General features: G+C 35.3%; 2 protein-coding genes across 2 annotated transcripts; one reads left to right on the forward strand and one right to left on the reverse strand.

Annotated features, from left to right (window-relative positions):
• Positions 1-7,128: 7,128 nt before the first annotated feature.
• LOC116758386 (olfactory receptor 4P4-like) lies at positions 7,129-8,044 on the forward strand. The gene is given in 3 exon segments (XM_032641193.1): positions 7,129-7,360; positions 7,363-7,859; positions 7,862-8,044. Coding segments are annotated over 3 exon segments (912 nt in total).
• Positions 8,045-12,466: 4,422 nt separating this feature from the next.
• LOC116758387 (olfactory receptor 4P4-like) lies at positions 12,467-13,400 on the reverse strand. The gene is given in 2 exon segments (XM_032641194.1): positions 12,467-13,090; positions 13,092-13,400. Coding segments are annotated over 2 exon segments (933 nt in total).
• Between the last annotated feature and the right edge of the window lie 5,034 nt (positions 13,401-18,434).

Consider the following 18,434-nt stretch of genomic DNA (forward strand, 5'->3'; position numbering starts at 1 on the left):
TCTGCTATGATTTAGAGATAGGAGGGAAAAAGGTAATGGGAGAAAAAAAATGTGGCAACTTATCACATTTGTATAGTATGGACTGTTAGCCAAGCACGATGAGAAAAATGAGCAAAATATTATAGTATCTAATCAAAAATTTACCCAGACATTTTAGGTAAATTTCACTTATTTTCTTTTTGGTTTTTTTTTCCTAGTTTTGTTGAGAGACTATTTACATATAACATATGTAAGATTTGTGATGATTCTATACAAGTGTATATTGGGAAATGAGTACCACAATAAGCGTAGTTAATGTCTCCATCCCTAATATAATTACTTCGTGTGTGTGTATGTGTGTGTATATGTGTGGTGATAATAGTTAAGATCTACCCTTTTAATAACTTTTCAGTATATCATACAGTATGTTAACTACAGTCACCATGTTACACATTAGATCCCCAGAACTTATTCATTTTTCAGGTGAGAGTTTGTTTTCTTTGACTAATACCTCCCCATTTCCCCTATACCCCAGCCCCTGGAAACCACTATTCTACTATTTCTATGAATTCAGCTCTTTCAGATGCTGCATATAAGTGAGAACATGCAGCTTGTCTTTTGCTGTCTGACTTATTTCACTTAGCATAATGCCCTCGAGTTCCAGCCGTGCTGTTGCAGAAGGTACATTTTCCTTCATTTAAATAATATTCCATTGCATATAAACACCACATCTTCTTTATCCATTTTTCCTTTGACAGGCACTTAGGTTGTATTCATATTTGTCTGTTGTGAACAATGCTGTAATGCATATGGGGGTAAAAATATCTTTTTAAGATAGTGTTTTCTTTTCCTTGGATATATACCCAGAAGTGGGATTGCTGAATCATATGGTAGTTCTATTTGTAATTTTTTGAAGAACCTCCATACTGTTTTCCATAGTGGCTACATTGATTTACATTCCCACCAACAGTGCAAAAGGCTTCCCTTTTCTCCACATCTCTCACAAACACTTGTCTCTTTTAACCCTTCCTATAGGAAGGCTTACACTATTTTAGAACTGTTAAATTTCAGTAAATGTGATAGGTTAATGGAGGCGGGCTAGTCTGCATAAAAAGAGACTGTGTCACCTCAGTTGTCTTCTGTGTCATTCCTTAGTGCTAGTGTTTAAGAATCTCCTTACAAACTCTCACTTCAAGTGATCTCCTCTATCACACCTGTTACAATAATGTTTCTTCTTCATCTTCCATTAAGCCCTCTGTCTCCCTTTCCCATAGACCCAGTCTCATTTAAGCTGGAGGAAAGGAAAATCTGACATCAGGGAATCATACTCTGATATGTAGGTTAGTTTTTTTAAAGTATTTTTTTTCTTTTGCAAGAGCTGAAAGAGGGGGAAAAAGTATTCAAGTTACCAGTGATAGAAAAGAGAGGGAAGGAAATACACATAAAACAACCGAATTTTGTTATGTAACCACACTAGTTTATATAGAGAACTGTCCTGGCATTTCAAGAATTCTAATAGTCTCTGATCCACTCTTTGTATATCTTCAAATCTACATTTACTTGCCATTCTGACAATGTCTTATCAAATAACGTTTTAACTTATTGATAAATGTCACTGACAATTTTTCTTGTTATTGTTATATCATTTGACTCACTGTTTTGCTTTGTATTTTAGTACTATCAACTGTGTCTTTTACACATGTAAGTTGCTTATTCAAGGCTCAATGTTGAACTTATCATATTTTTACCAGCATATTATATTGATACACTTGGCTTATCTATGTGTGTGTGTTTGTGTGTAGACTGTATAGTAAAAACAAATCTTTTTTCTTCTAAAAGCCTTCAGCTATTTTAAAGAAAACTGTAATGGAATTTCTATCACCTTTAACCTAGGATTCTTTGCTACAGTTAAGGTATATTGATAACAATTCTTGACGCTAAGTTTAAACTAAATTTAGATAATAAACTAAGCTGAACTTCTAGGTAATAAAGCTAGAAATCAAGCTATTGTTCTGATTGTTTTATATTTCTATTGCCGTGTAACAAGCTACCACAAAAGCGATAGCAACACCCATTTACTCTCTCAGTTCTTCTTGTCAGGAGTTTGAATAAGCTGGTTTCTGTCATTGATAAGGTTACCATCAAGGATCTACTGGGCTGGGCTCGTTTTTGGAGGTTCTGGGGAAGAATTGCTTCCAGGCTCATTCAGATGGTTGGCAGAATTCAGTTCCTCTGATTGGAGGACTGAGGCCCTGATTTCCTTGCTTGCTGTCAGCTGGGGGTCACTCTGAGCTCCTAGAATTTCTTGCACGTGGCCTCTCTGTCTTCAAAGCCAGCAATGGTGCATTTAATTCTTCCTGAGTGTACTCTGAATTTCTGTAACGTCCTCTTCTGTTACCAGCCAGGAAAAATTCTTTGTTTTTAAACAGCTTATGGGATTACGTAGAGTTCAAATAGAACTCAAAGTCAACTGATTAATACACTTAATTAAATTTTTGAAATCCCTTACGACATGTAATTTAACATAGATGTGATATATTATCATATTCACAGTCCCAGGAGCTAGGGCAGGAAATTTTATGTTCCACTGGGCCTCCAGGGAAGTCCCTGTCATCGAATCTTATATAATCAATTCCATTATACCAATTGTCTCCAGGCATGAGCGTGTAAATCTCATTCTCTGCCTCAAGCAGAGAACTGAAATTTCAATTTCACATAGTTTTTCATAGTGAGCTATTGTCATGTTTCCTCTTTATATATCATTTTCTTCAGCCTTAAGATTGTGAGCCGAATGTTTTGTCTTTTAAATATTTCCCAGTTCCCTATACTAATTTCTTTGGAAATTGCATCAGAAGTTTCTAATAATAAAAATAAAATAGCAATAATACTAATAACAATAATAGAAAATACATATCACTTATGTATAATAAAATAAATATATATTCTTATCGTATTTATAAGTGAAGAATCTGAATCTCAGTGAGATAAATATCTTTCCCAAAGTCACATCTTGTATTCAAGTTCACGTTTTCTGGCTTCAACATCTGTGGTGGTATACATCAAATCATCCTGGACATTTGGCATCTCACATAAAAATTGCTTCTTCTTCTTTTGAGTGCTTAGATGTATATATAATTAGTTTTGACACTGTTGCTCTGTTGCTTCTTTCTGCCATCTTCCTGTTACCATTCACATGCCCACATACCACACACATACACTCATGAAAATAATCATTCCCCCTTGCAATGTTTTTGACATTCAAAGCACAAAAATTAAATTGTTTAGATGGTGAAGCACAATTATAAGTTTAGTTCAAGAAAAATGTAAAACTAAATCCTTTAAACTGCATGTTACTTTGCCATCATAAAATAATCAAAACTATGAATATTATCTTAGTAATTTATTTTGTTGTTGCTATTAAAATTCTATTAGAACAGACTGTATAATTTGGAAACAAATGTATAACTTGAATCCTCACTATACAATTAAAACTTTAAACATGATTTTGAAATATTCAGCATATTATTTTATTATCCTATTTTAAACTGAATATCCAGAAATATTGACTAAGTATTTCCTATGTGTCAATTGTGGAGTACTTGCTTAAGGTAGTGTTTGCCATGTTTCTCCATAGTAAAACTGCTATCTTTTCCTCTCCTAATCTATTCTTTGGAAGTGAGATACTAAATCTAGTTTGCCCTCAAGGGAGACGTGAGGAAATAAAGGTTCACCTCCTAAGGTGTTAGTATTTCCACATATGTGGAGTTTTTTATGTAAAAAAGATTTATTTCTACTCTTGCATTTATTTATTCATTTATTGATTGATGCCACTTTATCTATATTTGTTTTATACTTTAGATTTTAATCCATTGCTGCATTATTTATTTTGTTCACTTTATTCCACCTTTGCACTTGGGGGGCACTTTCATTTTTGTCCATGTTTCTCCTTGACATGACCACATTCTGTTGTTTCTTTGAACAGTTATTGACTTCATAGCATTGAAAGATACTCAAGAGTTATCTTCTATTTTCTCTGCCTCAAACCTAGAATCAGCCATTTTTCCTGAGTCCTGTTTCCTTTTTATTAGAGAATAATATTTAGAAACCAAGATACTGGCAGTGGATTTGCTGGGTATGCTTATTGCACCTGGGATGTCATTATGTCTGTGCCTCCCAGCAGGCAAAACTAGGTAATGTTGGCATGTCTATTAGCTTTTCGTGCACATATATCTACAATTGGTCTGTACTATCCACCTGTGTATATGTGTGTATTAAGCTAAAAAATTAATTTAAACTAAAATCTGTGTGTATCTCTGTGTCAAAACTGGTACCACAGGGTTCTTTCTAGCCATCATTTTTACCACACACTATCCAAACATTAAAAATTTTTTAATTGCTGTAAAGATAACTGACTGAAACAATAACAGCAATAAAGCATTAGCTGTTTACAGTGTATGGAAACCTAAAAGGTATGACCATAGGGACACAGCAACTAGAGGGAGAAACTGGGAATATTCTGTTAAAAAGTTCTTTTACTACACTGGAAGCTAAATTACATTATTTGAAGATGTAGGGATAGATCTTAAGTTATATAACTTAAAAGTATATTGTAAACTCTATGTAAACCACTAAGTTTTCAGAAGAGGTATAATTATTCAATAAGGAAAATAAAAAGTAATTATAAACAAGTACTCAGTGAAAGCCAGAAAAACCATGTTAAGAGAAAACAAGGGGCAAAGAAGAAATACATCAAATAGAGCTAGCAAGATGGTAGACTTTAATTCAAATATATCAAAAGTTATTTTATGAGAGAGTGATATAAAAATGTTAGTTAAAAGACAGATATAGAAAACATTAAAGGGTGGAGAACGATACACAGTGAAAGCACGAATTCAAAGAAAGCTGAAAAAGATACTAATTTCAGATAAAGTAGACTTCCGGAAAGGAAAGAAGCAGGGGTAAAGGGGAACATTACTTACTGATAAAGGGATCCAATTTCTGAGAAGACAGAACCATTCTACCGTGTATTCTTCTAAAAACAGAGTTTCAAAACTGATAGATCTTATAGAACAGTAGAGAAATACACAATTACAGTTGGAGATTTCACCACACTTCCCTCAGTAATTGTTAGAAAGTAGGCAGGAAATCACTAAGGCTAGAGAGTCCTTGAAAACAGCACTATTAAACAATTTGACCTAATTGACATCCACAAAAACGTTTTAGGGCTTCCCTGGTGGCGCAGTGGTTGAGAGTCCGCCTGCCGATGCAGGGGACGTAGGTTCGTGCCTTGGTGCGATCCCACATGCCGCGGAGCGGCTGGGTCCGTGAGCCATGGCCGCTGAGCCTGCACGTCCGGAGCCTGTGCTCCGCAGCGGGAGAGGCCACAACAGTGAGAGGCCCGCGTACCGCAAAAACAAACAAACAAAAAAAACCATTTCATCCAAAAAAAGCAGAACATGCATTTTTCTTAAGTGTACGTGGAACATTCACCAAAATATACTATATTCTGGGACATAAAACAATCCTTACTTAACAAATTTAAATTAATGGAAGTTATACAATGCACTTTCTTGGACCATACTAGGATTAAAGTAGAAATCAACAACAGAAAGTTTTATGGAAAATCTCTATATTTAAACAATAAATTTATAAGTAACTCATGGGTAAAAGTGGAAGTCTGTAGGAAATTTTAAAAATTAGAAGTAAAGAAAAATACATCACACTAAAATTAGTGAGAGTAAGTTAAATCCATGCTTCTAGGAAATTTAAAGTACTGAAGATATACATTAAAAAATCTAAAATCAATAATTTCCATTTCCATCTTAGGAAGTTAGAGCAAGAAGAACAAATGAAACCCAAACCAAGGTAAAGGAAGAAAAACAATAGAAGGGAAATCAAGTAAACTGTAAATAGAAAAGCAATACAAAATATCAAAAAAAAAAAAAATTAAAAGCTGGTTCTTTGAAAAGAACAATAAAATCGATAAGTCTCTATCCAGGCTAACCAAGAATAAAAGAGAGAAGACACATTTTGCCAGCATCACAAATGAGAGGGGACGTCACCCCTCATCCTGAAGACATAAAGGGATAATAAGGGGATACTGTAAACAACTTCATGCCATAAAAGACAAATTCCTTGAAATACACATAGTGCCGAACTCACAAAAGAAATGTATAATCTAATAGCTTTATATCCAACAAATAAATTGAATTTGTATTTAAAACTGTGTGAAAAAGAAAACTCCTGGCCAGATAGTTTCACTGCTGAATTCTACCAAACACTTAAGCAAACAATAATACTAATTCTGGGACTTCCCTGGTGGTCCAGTGGTAAAGAATCTGACTTACAATGCAGGGGAGGCTGGTTCGATCCCTGGTCAGGGAAATAAGACCCCACATGCTGCGGGGCAAATAAGCCTGCGCACCACAAATACTGAGCTCACACACCTCAACTAGAGAGGCTGCGTGACACAAACTACAGAGACCATGCTCCCTGGAGCCCATGTGCCACAACTAGAGAGAAGCCTGCACGCTGCAATGCACCACAGCGAAAGATCCCGTGTCCCTCAACGAAGATCCTGTGTGCTGCAACTAAGATCTGACGCAGGCAAAAATAAATAAATAATTTTAAAATAATGCTAATTCTATACATTTTCTTTAATTGTAAAAGGAACATTTCCCAACCCATTTTATGAGGTCAGCATTACCCCAATACAAAAATCAGACAAAAGTACTGCAAGAAATGAAAACTAAAGACTTATGTCTCATGAACATAAGCATAAAAATCTTTAACAAAACGTTAGTAAATCAAATCCAGGAATAAAAACTAATACATCACAGGTAAATAGGTTGTTCTGAGATTCTTTATCCCTCGAAAGCTCCAATATAATCTATTCTCCTTGAACGCCTCACTCTCTGTAACTAAATACAATAATTTCTGCTTATCTGTTCAAGAAGGTCCTGGAAAGTAGCTTCACCTGACAACTTGTGGTGTGACCTATCTATAAGTAATAATTAATATTGTTATTCATTGGATGTCATTTTTTGGTAAATTTAATATTATTATGCTGCTATTTTAAAATACAGATGCATGATTTTTCTTGTCAGATATTTGAACCATCTGTTTATAATATATGGCAATCTGAAGTATATGGAGATCCAGAGCAACGTCTCAGAATTCATTCTTTTGAGACTTTCTTATGACCAGAACATAAAAACATTTTGCTTTGTGCTCTTCTTATTCTGTTATATTGCCTTGTTGGTAGGAAGCCTTCTGATCCTAATCTCCATTCGGTGCAGTTCTCTTTTTCACCAACCAACGTACTATTTCGTCAGCCACTTATCCTCCATGGACATCTGCTATACCTCCAGCATTACACCCAAATAATTGGTGACCTGCTAGTGGAAAGAAAAAATATTTCCTATGGTAATTGCATGTTACAGGTCTTTTCCAAGCACTTGTTTGGAATGACTGAAGTCTTAATTCTTACAGTCATGGCCTTTGATCGCTATGTTGCCATCCGAAAGCCTCTCCACTACGTGATTATCACGAACAGGACAAGGTACAATCTCCTAGTCTTAGCTGCTTGGGCTTGTGGGGCAGTTCACTCCTTTCCTCAGTTTTCTGTGATAATCCAGTTACCCTTCTGTGGTGCTAATAAAATTGATCGCTATTTTTGTGATATTTTTCCTTTGCTAAAAGTTGCCTGTACTGATACCTACATCACTGGTGTCATTATGCTTGTCAATTCAAGAATGGTGACCTTAAGGACATTCGTGATTTTATTTTTTTCTTATGTAACTATATTATTCACTTTAAGAAATCACTCAGCTGAAGGAAAACGCAAAGCCCTCTCTACTTGTGGGTCTCATGTCACTGTGATATAGTTTTATTTTTTGGTCCTTCAATATTTACCTATCTTAGACCACCCACCACTTTCCCTGAGGATAAAATATTTGCACGATCTTACACCATCATCGCTCCTATGTTCAATCCCTTAATCTATACACTGAGGAATTCAGAAATGAAAAATGCCATGAGAAAAGTTTGGTTTCAAACATTATAGCTAAACTTCACATCACATATGTAGACTAGGTCTCAATATCTCTGAGGGTTTAGAAATTTCCCATCAGTATACTTTGCCATAGATATAAACCATAGCTCCAATTTCTCCCTAATAAATAGTTATGCCAAAGTTCATAATTATATTTTCCTATTGCATCAGGATCCAAAGCACTGAGGTTAGACATGGGACACAGGGACTATGAAGAAATGTGTATATAATGCTCATTTTTCAGGACAGGGCAGAATTAGATAGCTGAGGGAGGCTGAGGTGAGCTGCAATGGGAAATACATGAGAACACTATGGCCAGAATTAAAAGTACAGCAAGTAGACCCAGGATTTGTGATTTATCTTTTCTGAAGAAAAAAAAAAAGTCTTGTTAAGGCATCGGAATTTCTAGTTCATTCCTAGAAAAGACTCCTATTCTTTAAAACAGTCCTTTTGGGAACCCCGCATGCCCCCATGAGTTCTCTTGCCAGGTTCTCAGATAGCTTCTTGATTTATCTCTGTATGGCAAACCCCTTTCTAAAAATACATGCTTTTTTCTGACTGAATTTCGTATATGTATATTGTAGAAAATCTAAAAAAGTATAGAGAACTATAGCAAAAAACAAAATGGTCTCATAAATTCATCCGTATAAAAATATTTACTGTCACCTATCTCTAAAAAGTCTAAGTTGGATCCAACTCAGGATAGAGAATGCATATAGCTGTAGTGACAGACAAACCAGGAAGTCTTTGCCCTCAGTGAGGCTGGAGACCAAAGGAGAAGACAAACAAGAAAACAAACAAATGTATAACTACAATAGTGTTTTTTAAAGAAAAGAATAGGAAGCTGTTAGTCTTTTTAACTTACAGAAGCTTTACTCAATTGTAAATCTTTGACATTTTTATGTTATACAGATATTTATTACTTGGTTGTCTCCTGAATTTTACTTTACATAATTCTGTAGGACAATTGTATTTTCTCATCCTTTTTGTACCTGAAAATGTAGTCTCTATTATATTTGTTCAAAAGCTGAAATCACATGATTGAATTCATCTTTTAAAAATTTTACTTTGTCTTTATTGTTTGCCTGAAAGCTTGTCAGATCTTTCATTTATCACCGAATTATTTTAAACAGCGGGTATCTGTGAATGGATCTATTTTTATAGCTTCTTTCTAATTTCAGCAATATTTTAAAGTTTATCATTGTCAAAGGATAAATTTTAAAAGAGGATGTAAAAGTGGTTTTTATACAAATAATGAATGAACATGTCAAAGATTTTATTTAACTTAGAATTTAATGCAGAAACCAGTAAGGTGTTACCATTGTTTCAGACAAAAACAGTGTACCACACATTTATAGACAGGAAGGAGTGCTGAAATGAATTTATAAGTGGATGCAAAACTCGCCCAGTACCCACAGGGCTATAATCAATTGCATTTCACCGAACAAATTTGTATTTCTATGGCCAGGAGTTGTTGGCATTGCTATTATTTTCTATGAGTCAACTTCTATATTTTTGAGTTGTAAAATACCTTAGCCAAAGGTAATGAAAGGTGGATGAACTGAATGCAAGAGCTAGTAAGGTCACTCACTAAATTGCAAAGAATCTCATCATGCTTTCCCTATAGTTACATGCGATATTAATGATCCAGTTGGAGAGAGGAAAATGGCTGATGCAGAGAACGGTGGGAGAATCAATGAAGTGATGTTCTTGAGAAGCTGAGAAGGGAGATCAAAGGGCAAAAGTGAAGGAGTTAAATTAGAATTCCCTGCTTAATGATTGGTATTACCAAAGTCTTTTTGCCCCAAGTATTTGTTTGTTTATTTATTTATTTGTTGAAGTATAGTTTATTTACAATGTGTTAGTTTCAGGTGTACAGCTCTTACCGAGCCCAAGCTCGTTCTGCTCGCCGCATGACAGGCCAATGACTCGGAGACGAGGTGTTGAGGCAGGGAGTACGACCTTATTCAGAAAGCTGGCAGACCGAGAAGATGGCAGACTAGGGTCTCTGAAAAACCATCTTATCGGGGTTTGGATGCCAGTTTCTTTTATAGCACAGAGAGGGGGAAAGGAGATGAGGAAGTAAAATAAGAAGGCCATAAGTTTTGCAAATATCCGCTGGAATGGCCAGCCTTGGTGAGAAGATGTGTTAATTTCTTCTTTCTTGCAGCCATCCACATGTGGACAGGGTCAGATATCTCCCTGTGAGGTGAACAGAGGCATTTTAGTTTAACATTCAAGCAGAGGGGCAGGGTTCCCTGAGGCAGGCCATTATGTGTGATTATAATAACAAAAGCAATGAAAAGCAAAGGTTTTAAAGTCAAAGAAACAGATTGAACATGGAGTCCAATTTAGCTCTTCCCTGTTACACAGCCATGTGACTCAGTTCATATATGTATATGTGTATATATATATAATATATATATATATGTTTTGTAAATAAGTCCTTTGTATCATTTTTTTTAAGATTCCACAAGTAAGTGATAGCATATGGTATATGTCTTTCTCTTTCTGACTTACATCACTTAGTATGATAATCTCTCAGTCCATCCATGTTGCTGCAAACTCCAAGTGCTTTAATTATCCCTATTCAAAACTTTTATTCCAAGGATAAAAATAAAACAGAAACATTTGTATTAATTTTTGAAGTTTTACTTTTCAGTAATACAAGTCTGGTTGGCTGGAGGATAGGGCTTCTGAAACAGAGGGGAACTTCGAGGCTTGGTGGGTCTTTTTATGAAAGACCCTGCTTATTTCACACCAGAAAGTGATCTTTCATTTTCCAGCTCTGATATATTCTCTGACATGTATACTGTGTGAGCCCTACTCAGGAGTTTTGGGATAGCTGTCAAGACTTAGATTTAAAGCAACAACAACCAGAAGTATGTTAGGATATTTCTGTAGAATTTCTAGCACATAATATTTTCAGGTTTATTTGCTGGGCATTTTAAACTGAGTAACACAACTATGCTATTTTTCTCTTTATATTATGCACCCATTTTAGGAACCCTTAACAACAATAACTCTTTTTTTTTTTTTTTCCGGTACGTGGGCCTCTCCTTACTGTGGCCTCTCCCGCTGCGGAGCACAGGCTCTTGACGCGCAGGCTCAGCGGCCATGGCTCAAGGGCCCAGCCGCTCTGCGGCACGTGGGACCTTCCCGGACCAGGGCACGAGCCCGCGTCCCCTGAATCGGCAGGCGGACTCTCAACCGCTGCGCCACCAGGGAAGCCCAACAGTAACTCATTTTTATTTAGTATGGCTTTCTATACAATTTGAAAACAGATTCTCATGCAAGTATGTTATGTCAGTGAAGTTTTTAAAGACCTCTGAGATTCTCCCCATTCCCCAGCCAATTGTCCACTGGCCTAATTTTGCTCCTAGCCATTTCTGATGTTGGGTGACTTTCAATTCCTGCTGAAAAAGCTGCCTTTAACTTGTACAGTGCCCAAAAGATGTACCCATTGATTTTAACTGATATTTTCTACTTGCCCACTCTAAGAGAAATTTAATTTCACCGGTAACAGGAACCTGATGTTAATATGTGTTCCTTAACTTTTTCCCATGCTTATACTCCCACTGCTCCGGAGGAAACTTATTGTCAGACTGGTTACTTTTCTGGTGCATAACGGGGTTGGGCAATAAAAATAGCTCATGCTTATTGAGCGCTTACTGTGTGACAGGCAGTGTTGCAGCCCTTCACATATCCTCACAAGACTGTGACTGTTGGGCTATTATTATCATTAATAGAGGCTTTGTTGGCTATATGTCCCACTCCTCATAATTAGTAAGCAATTCTGGCTCCAGAACTCATGCCCTTAACAAATACACTATAAGGTGCTAGAATCAGAGAGTTGCAGTTCGCTTGTACATGAACAGAGCTGATAGATAAAGCTCATTAGAACAAAAGAAAAGAGTTTGACGTGGGGCTGAGGCATGTGAGAAGTTCCAGGTCGCCACTGGCTACAAATGATCAGAGTAGAAGATGAATTTTTTAAGAAATATTGTGGCAGGTCATAAATTTGATCTTTTATAATAGTCTCTAAGTGATGCAAGTGAAAGATTGGAATTATCTTTTAAATCATGGTTTGGCGGCTGGAATTAGCTTCCTTGAATACGGTCACATATAAGAATGAGCTATATGGGCTCTCAGTGTTGATCTGTATTGCATGGTGGCTTTGATAGTCTGCTGCTAAATATGCAAACTGGTTACACAGCCACACAATCAATGGGGCAAAAGAGATATAAATAATAAAGCTAGAAGAGACATAGCAGAGTGCCTGGACAAATCCTCGGAATTGTAAATTTCGCTCATATTTGAGCCTACACATGTTGCTAGACACAAATACATAGACAAACATTATGCATTTTAAAGTTTTCAGAGTAGAGAAGTCTTATATTCAACAAGCTCAGTGGTGAAAATCAGGGATATCTTTCAGTTCATTTCCTTTCTTCCTGTAACATGGCACCATAGTTTCTTTATGGCTTTCTTCATCTCCATGTTTCTCAGTGTGTAGATTAGAGGGTTGAGCATGGGAGCAATGATAGTATAAAAAAGAGTGAACACTTTGTCTTCTGGTAAAGTAGTTGCTGGTCAAATATAAATAAAGAATAAAGGAGCAAAAAAGAGGGCCACCACAGTGATGTGGGAACTGCAGGTGGAGAGAGCTTTGCGGCGATTCTTTACAGAGTAGGACCTGACAGTATATAAGATCATAGCGTAAGATATCAACAAGACCACAAAAATCACCAGGCTCATCAGGCCCGAACTGGCAATGACCAGGAGACCGATTCTGCTGGTGTCAGTGCAGGCCAGTTTCAGCAAAGGATACACATCACAGAAGTAATGATCTATTTCATTGGGACCACAGTAGGGTAAAAAGATGACCAGGAGAAACTGACCAAAGGAATGCAGGAATACCCCAGCACAGGAAGCAGCGATCATGGCACCACACTTCTGTCTGGTCACGATGACAGTGTAATGCAGGGGCTTGCAGATGGCCACATAGCGGTCATAGGCCATCCCTGTGAGGGTGAAGACCTCGATCCCCGCGAAGAAAGTGCATGGTAAAGAGCTGTGTCAGGCAGCCATTGTAGGAAATGGTCTTCTTTACTGCCAGCAAGTCAGTGATCAACTTGGGGGTCACAGTGGAGGTATAGCAAAGGTCTGAGAGAGAGAGGTAACTCAGGAAGAAATACAGAGGCTGGTTAATAAGTTGACTGCAGGTGATAGAAATCATGACAAGTAGTTTTCCGATCAAAATTGCAATGTAACAAAACAAGAACAGTAAAAAACAGACGACTTCAATTTCCTTTTTCTGAGAAAGTCCTAAGAGAATAAATTCCGTGATGTTATTATTATTTTCCATGACTCAGAGCAGTTTGTAGCCAGCTGAAATTAGATAATTAGATAATTATCAATTCTTATAAATATTTAAATATAGTGTTGCATATCATTCCTCATCATGGGGCAGATCATAATGGAAAGGGTCCAAAAGTTGAAGAAAATGATTTGATTTTTATTTAGGAAGTCTTTCCTGGAGTTCTTTTTTTCCCTTTCTTGAAGACGTTAATTACTGGTTAAAATCTTAGGTATCTGAGATGAAGGCTGACGTTGTAGAATGCAGTATATTTACGTAACCATTCTATTGGCATGTATTATCAAACATAACTGGATATTATGCCCTGGTAGAATTCAAGAAATGGTACTGTAGAAAAAAAAATCAGATCTCTCTTTCCTGTTCTCACTGTTTATTATTAGAAAATACACACAGAAATGAAATATCGAGTGAAAATACAAATAGTGCAAATATATGAAGTATAATATGTGGATAACATCATATGTGAGAAATTTCCTGCCGTCTCTCCTAGGTGGAAAGGGGATAGATAGAAAAAAACCAGCAAATTTGGAATCATGAGACATATACACATGGCCAAAATCGGCTATATTTCTCTTGTGCTTAATTTATAAATATAATTAATTTACAAATATGCTTAATTTACAAATAAAATATTATATTTTATAGTCAACCAAAAGGATAACAAGCAAAGTATAATGATCTCTATTTTTGAAAACATTTATCATCTCAGACTTTTAAAATATTTGTCTTTGACATTCAGCAAGGCATTCAAGGATAATAAAAAGTTTTGCTTGAATTTTAGTCTCATACGATGGCTTACTCACTTGCATAAATTGGCTTCTTTCCAATTGATGTACACAAACTCTTCAACTCGTCTTAATAATCAGCCATCCTGAAAATGCATGCTCCTTTCTGTCCCTACATCATCCATCTTAGTATTTCAGGCTGGCTTTTCTTACTTTCATTCCTGTTATTTCTACCTTCTCCTCCTCCACACATTGCTGTAAAGTAAGACCAGCTCTAATCATGTGTTAATAACTATTACACCTTAGGATAATCAAAATCTTTCTACTGGTAGAAGTTCAAGAATCATAGGCTAAGGGAGAACTACTGAGAGACAATCATTCCACTAAATCACACCATAAATTCTCTACTTCAGCTATGTAAAACACTGGACCTTAGTATTTAAAATATTTTATTTTGTTTACTCCTAACTTCAGAGCCAATATAGTCACAATTTATTTTCAAAGCTGTAACACTCCCCTCCTTTTTTTCCTTTCAGTGTAATTACCATTCAACTTTGTATACATAAAGTAGGATTTTGAAGAGGATAAAACATAAATCAATCTAGTGTATGAGAGTTATCATCAATGACCACAAAATGACATTTTGATATGCTTCATACTGAATAATGAAGAGGGGATATTTGTAGTGGTCAAACAAGCCATCTCATTCAACTAACAATTACATTTTAGGCTTTTAAAATTATTCCCAATCATTTAAAAGAATGCAGCGCTCTACTCTAACTCCTCCCTTAAATTATATTCTTCTGATTTGGTGGGAAACACTGGAAATTAAATATTCAGCCACAGTTTATTCTTTATTTCACACTTCCTGCATGAACTGATCAATTAACTTTTCTCAGCCTTTTCTTTCCCTCACAGGTTTTCCAAAATCCTGCCTCTGTGAGATTCTTTATCAGATAACAGGTCAAATCATATTTGAAAAAGACAATGTAAATGCCATTTTGAGAAAAGTGTGTTTGCAGGCTGAAAGTGGAAAATCAATGAAATGATTATGAATTGTCAAGAAAATAAACAAAGGATTTTAAAATGCAGATTATTTTGTTTATCAATATTTGGATATTTCATACAAAACACAAAACTCTTTTAAAAATTGTAATCATGTAAATGCACTCAGTCTAGTATATTAGAAAGAGGGGGAAATGTGAAAAAAGACCTATCAATTAATTTACTTTTTAAAATACAAAATCTATATAATGCATGACTCAAAAACTATAATCTATATTCCTGAATAACTTGAAAGTATTTTCCCTATTTTTAATTATTTCTATAGAAAATAAGAAAGTATGACTAATATAAGAATCATTTTATATTTTCATATTTTAAAAAATAAATAATATCAACTTAGAAGATATTCTTTAAAATACTGGACTATTTGGAAAATGAAACAAATATTGTCTCCTTCATCTTGTTGTACTATTTCCTAACTTCGATTTATAACATGCAGCATCCCTTTTTTATACTTCAGTTTAACCATAAGTAAGCTGTGGGAGTTAAACTAGATCTTTAAGGACCGCCTCTGGACCTGAACTGTCCATGGTTTTGACAAAAATTAGGAGGTGTCAGCAGCTGGGTGTTGATAACTACTTATTTTCTAAACACGTCAAAATAAATTTACAACTCACCTTCGGGTTATTGTCTCTGTTATCTCCCTTAAGATTAACTGATCCAGTCTCAGAATCACAGCAAAGTTGGTCTTTTCCCCAGAAAGAAGCAGAAACTCCTGGAGCTATCCCTTTCTTTGGATCGTTTATAGCCTGCTATTTTAAATTCCCTTTATGCAGTCCAGGTATATAGAAATCTCCAGCATCTGTAGTTCAAACTTACATATCCTTTCCTGGAATTCCTAATGATTCCCTGCAGCAGTGGAGCTGGACTTGTTTCCAATCAATCCTTGTTCAATCCTATCAGAGTGTATTAAACTCCTACTACTTCCAGGTAGATTTCACTATAGCCCACCATGCAATGAATACTCAAATATTCTAAGTCTTTTGGTTCTTAGAACTATCTACCTTGCTTCATATTTTTTTTCTAATTATTGCCAGATACTGTTAAATGCTTTAGCTTATCTCTCTAAGGAAATCTTATCTTGGTGAGAGTTAGGGCCAGTGCCTCATTTTCTCCCTGACCTGGACATAATGAAAAAAAAAAATTAAAATTTATGCCATTCAAATCTATGTAGAATAGTGGATGCCTGACTCTGGGACAGATTATGTGAACTTTCTAAGCCACCTCACTTGTTTAATCTTTAAAGAAAGGAAAATAAAACTCATCTCCTGTTGGTGTGGGGAAAGTTCTAAATTATTAATTACTGTGTGCCAGAAATTGTGCTAGGTGGGAGAAAGACTAAAATTACCAAGGTAGGCTTTACTGAAATTCTCATTTAGTGAGATAGTTACCGAGTTCTCCCATAGTAAGATTGTGACTGGATAATGAAATGATGAATTATGAAAGAGTCAATGAATTAGATAATGCATTCATAATTTAATCAATCAGATGGCACTTTGTCTCATCAAGAATTAAATTATTAATTCTATTCCTTTCCTCATTATATCCCCACCTTATACGTTGATTGTTTTAAGTATTCAGTATGTATTTGCCAAATTAATGAATAAATGTAATTTAAATATTTGATAGAATGAAATGGAAATTCATTTTAATTATATGTCATTATCATTATAATTGTTTTGTCATGTATTTGAGATGTTTATAATCAAATTTACTTCAGAATGATAGAGACACAGAAAGATCCACTTAGAATGGTTCTTCTAATTTTGACTAGTATTCTGTTAGCAAAAATCATTTGGAGGTCACATAAACCCATCCCTGTAACCTTCCCGCATTTCTTACTCCCCTGGTGTACTTGGAGACTAGACTCTTGAGAGCAGGCTTTTATGTTAAAACTCGGTCACTTTCCCTAAAACCGTGGTGGTCTCCAACCTGGATGGTCTCCAAGATGTACAGAACTAAACCTGACCATGCTTTATTCTCCACCCTTTCACTCATTCTGAGGGATTATTTAGATCATCTTCACTAACTTCCTATTTTAATAAATAGCTCAGTTTTGGTTGAATTGTAATAGAATAAGTGATGTTTAAATACAGGAATGAGAAACTCAAACTATAAATATGACACATTCAGACAATTGATAGGAAGTAGGAATAGAGTGATTTAACATACTCTGTACTTCTTGAGTTTTTCCTTTTCAGATTTTCTATATCCTTCACTGAATATAAATCACTAACTTTCTGCTTTGTTTCCCCTTAACATTCCCCAAGTTATGAAAAATATTTATCATTGTCATGTTTTTAATTATTTTATACAATTGGCATAGAAAGTGTAAGTTATCATATATGAATTCTATAAAACATATGTAGCCGCAAAAGATGCTCTATATTACCAAGTAGATAGTTTCAAATGCTGACTGTATATAAAATATGGTTAAAGTTTTCTAACAAACATTAGCCAAGGGGGAAATGGTCATTAAATTAATATTTTAATAATAAATTATAAAAATATATTTCTTATTGACCTAAGGACAGTGATTAATTGTGGGTTGATTAAAGAAAACTCGAGTCCAACTCACCAGATATTTGGCTTAAATCTAAGGTACATGTAATGTTTCACTGTACCATACTTAGAATTAACCAGTAAATTCAATGAATATGTAGTAATAAGTCTCACTGTGCAAATAATTCTGAAGAATCCTGAAAATAGAACTTACCTGCTCTCTAAGGTAAGGTGTGCAGGTTTTTTCTTAAGCAAATTCAAGAGTCTTTCCCCAGTTTTATTTTAGTATTTAAGAGAATAAAATGGTACCTTCAGCATTTATGTTGGCAACTATTCTTTATTTCTTTTACATAGCACTTTTATTATATTCTACGGTGAAAGTGAAAACAAAGACAACACATGGTTCCTGTCTGATTTGTAAACAATTTTACCTGGGAGATATGTAACTTGCAGACATTTATGGCAGTATCTCTGTGAGTTTGGAAATTCCCATTGGGATAACTTCACCAAAGTGAAGTTGAACTTTTTTTAATATTATTCAAAGACCTAAAAATAATTATATCAATCAAGTCATATTTTTCCTCTGAAACCAAGTACCGATCAGTTTCTGTTTTAATATGGGGACGATTATGAGAAAACTCTAATGACCTGGAAAGAAAGTTCGTAACACTCACACCTCAGAAAGAAGAGAAGTAGATAGAGAAGAAAACTGAGTTGCAGGTAAAAGGAA

Source organism: Phocoena sinus, chromosome 8 (genome assembly GCF_008692025.1).
Source record: "Phocoena sinus isolate mPhoSin1 chromosome 8, mPhoSin1.pri, whole genome shotgun sequence".
In the NCBI taxonomy this organism is placed as follows: domain Eukaryota; kingdom Metazoa; phylum Chordata; class Mammalia; order Artiodactyla; family Phocoenidae; genus Phocoena; species Phocoena sinus.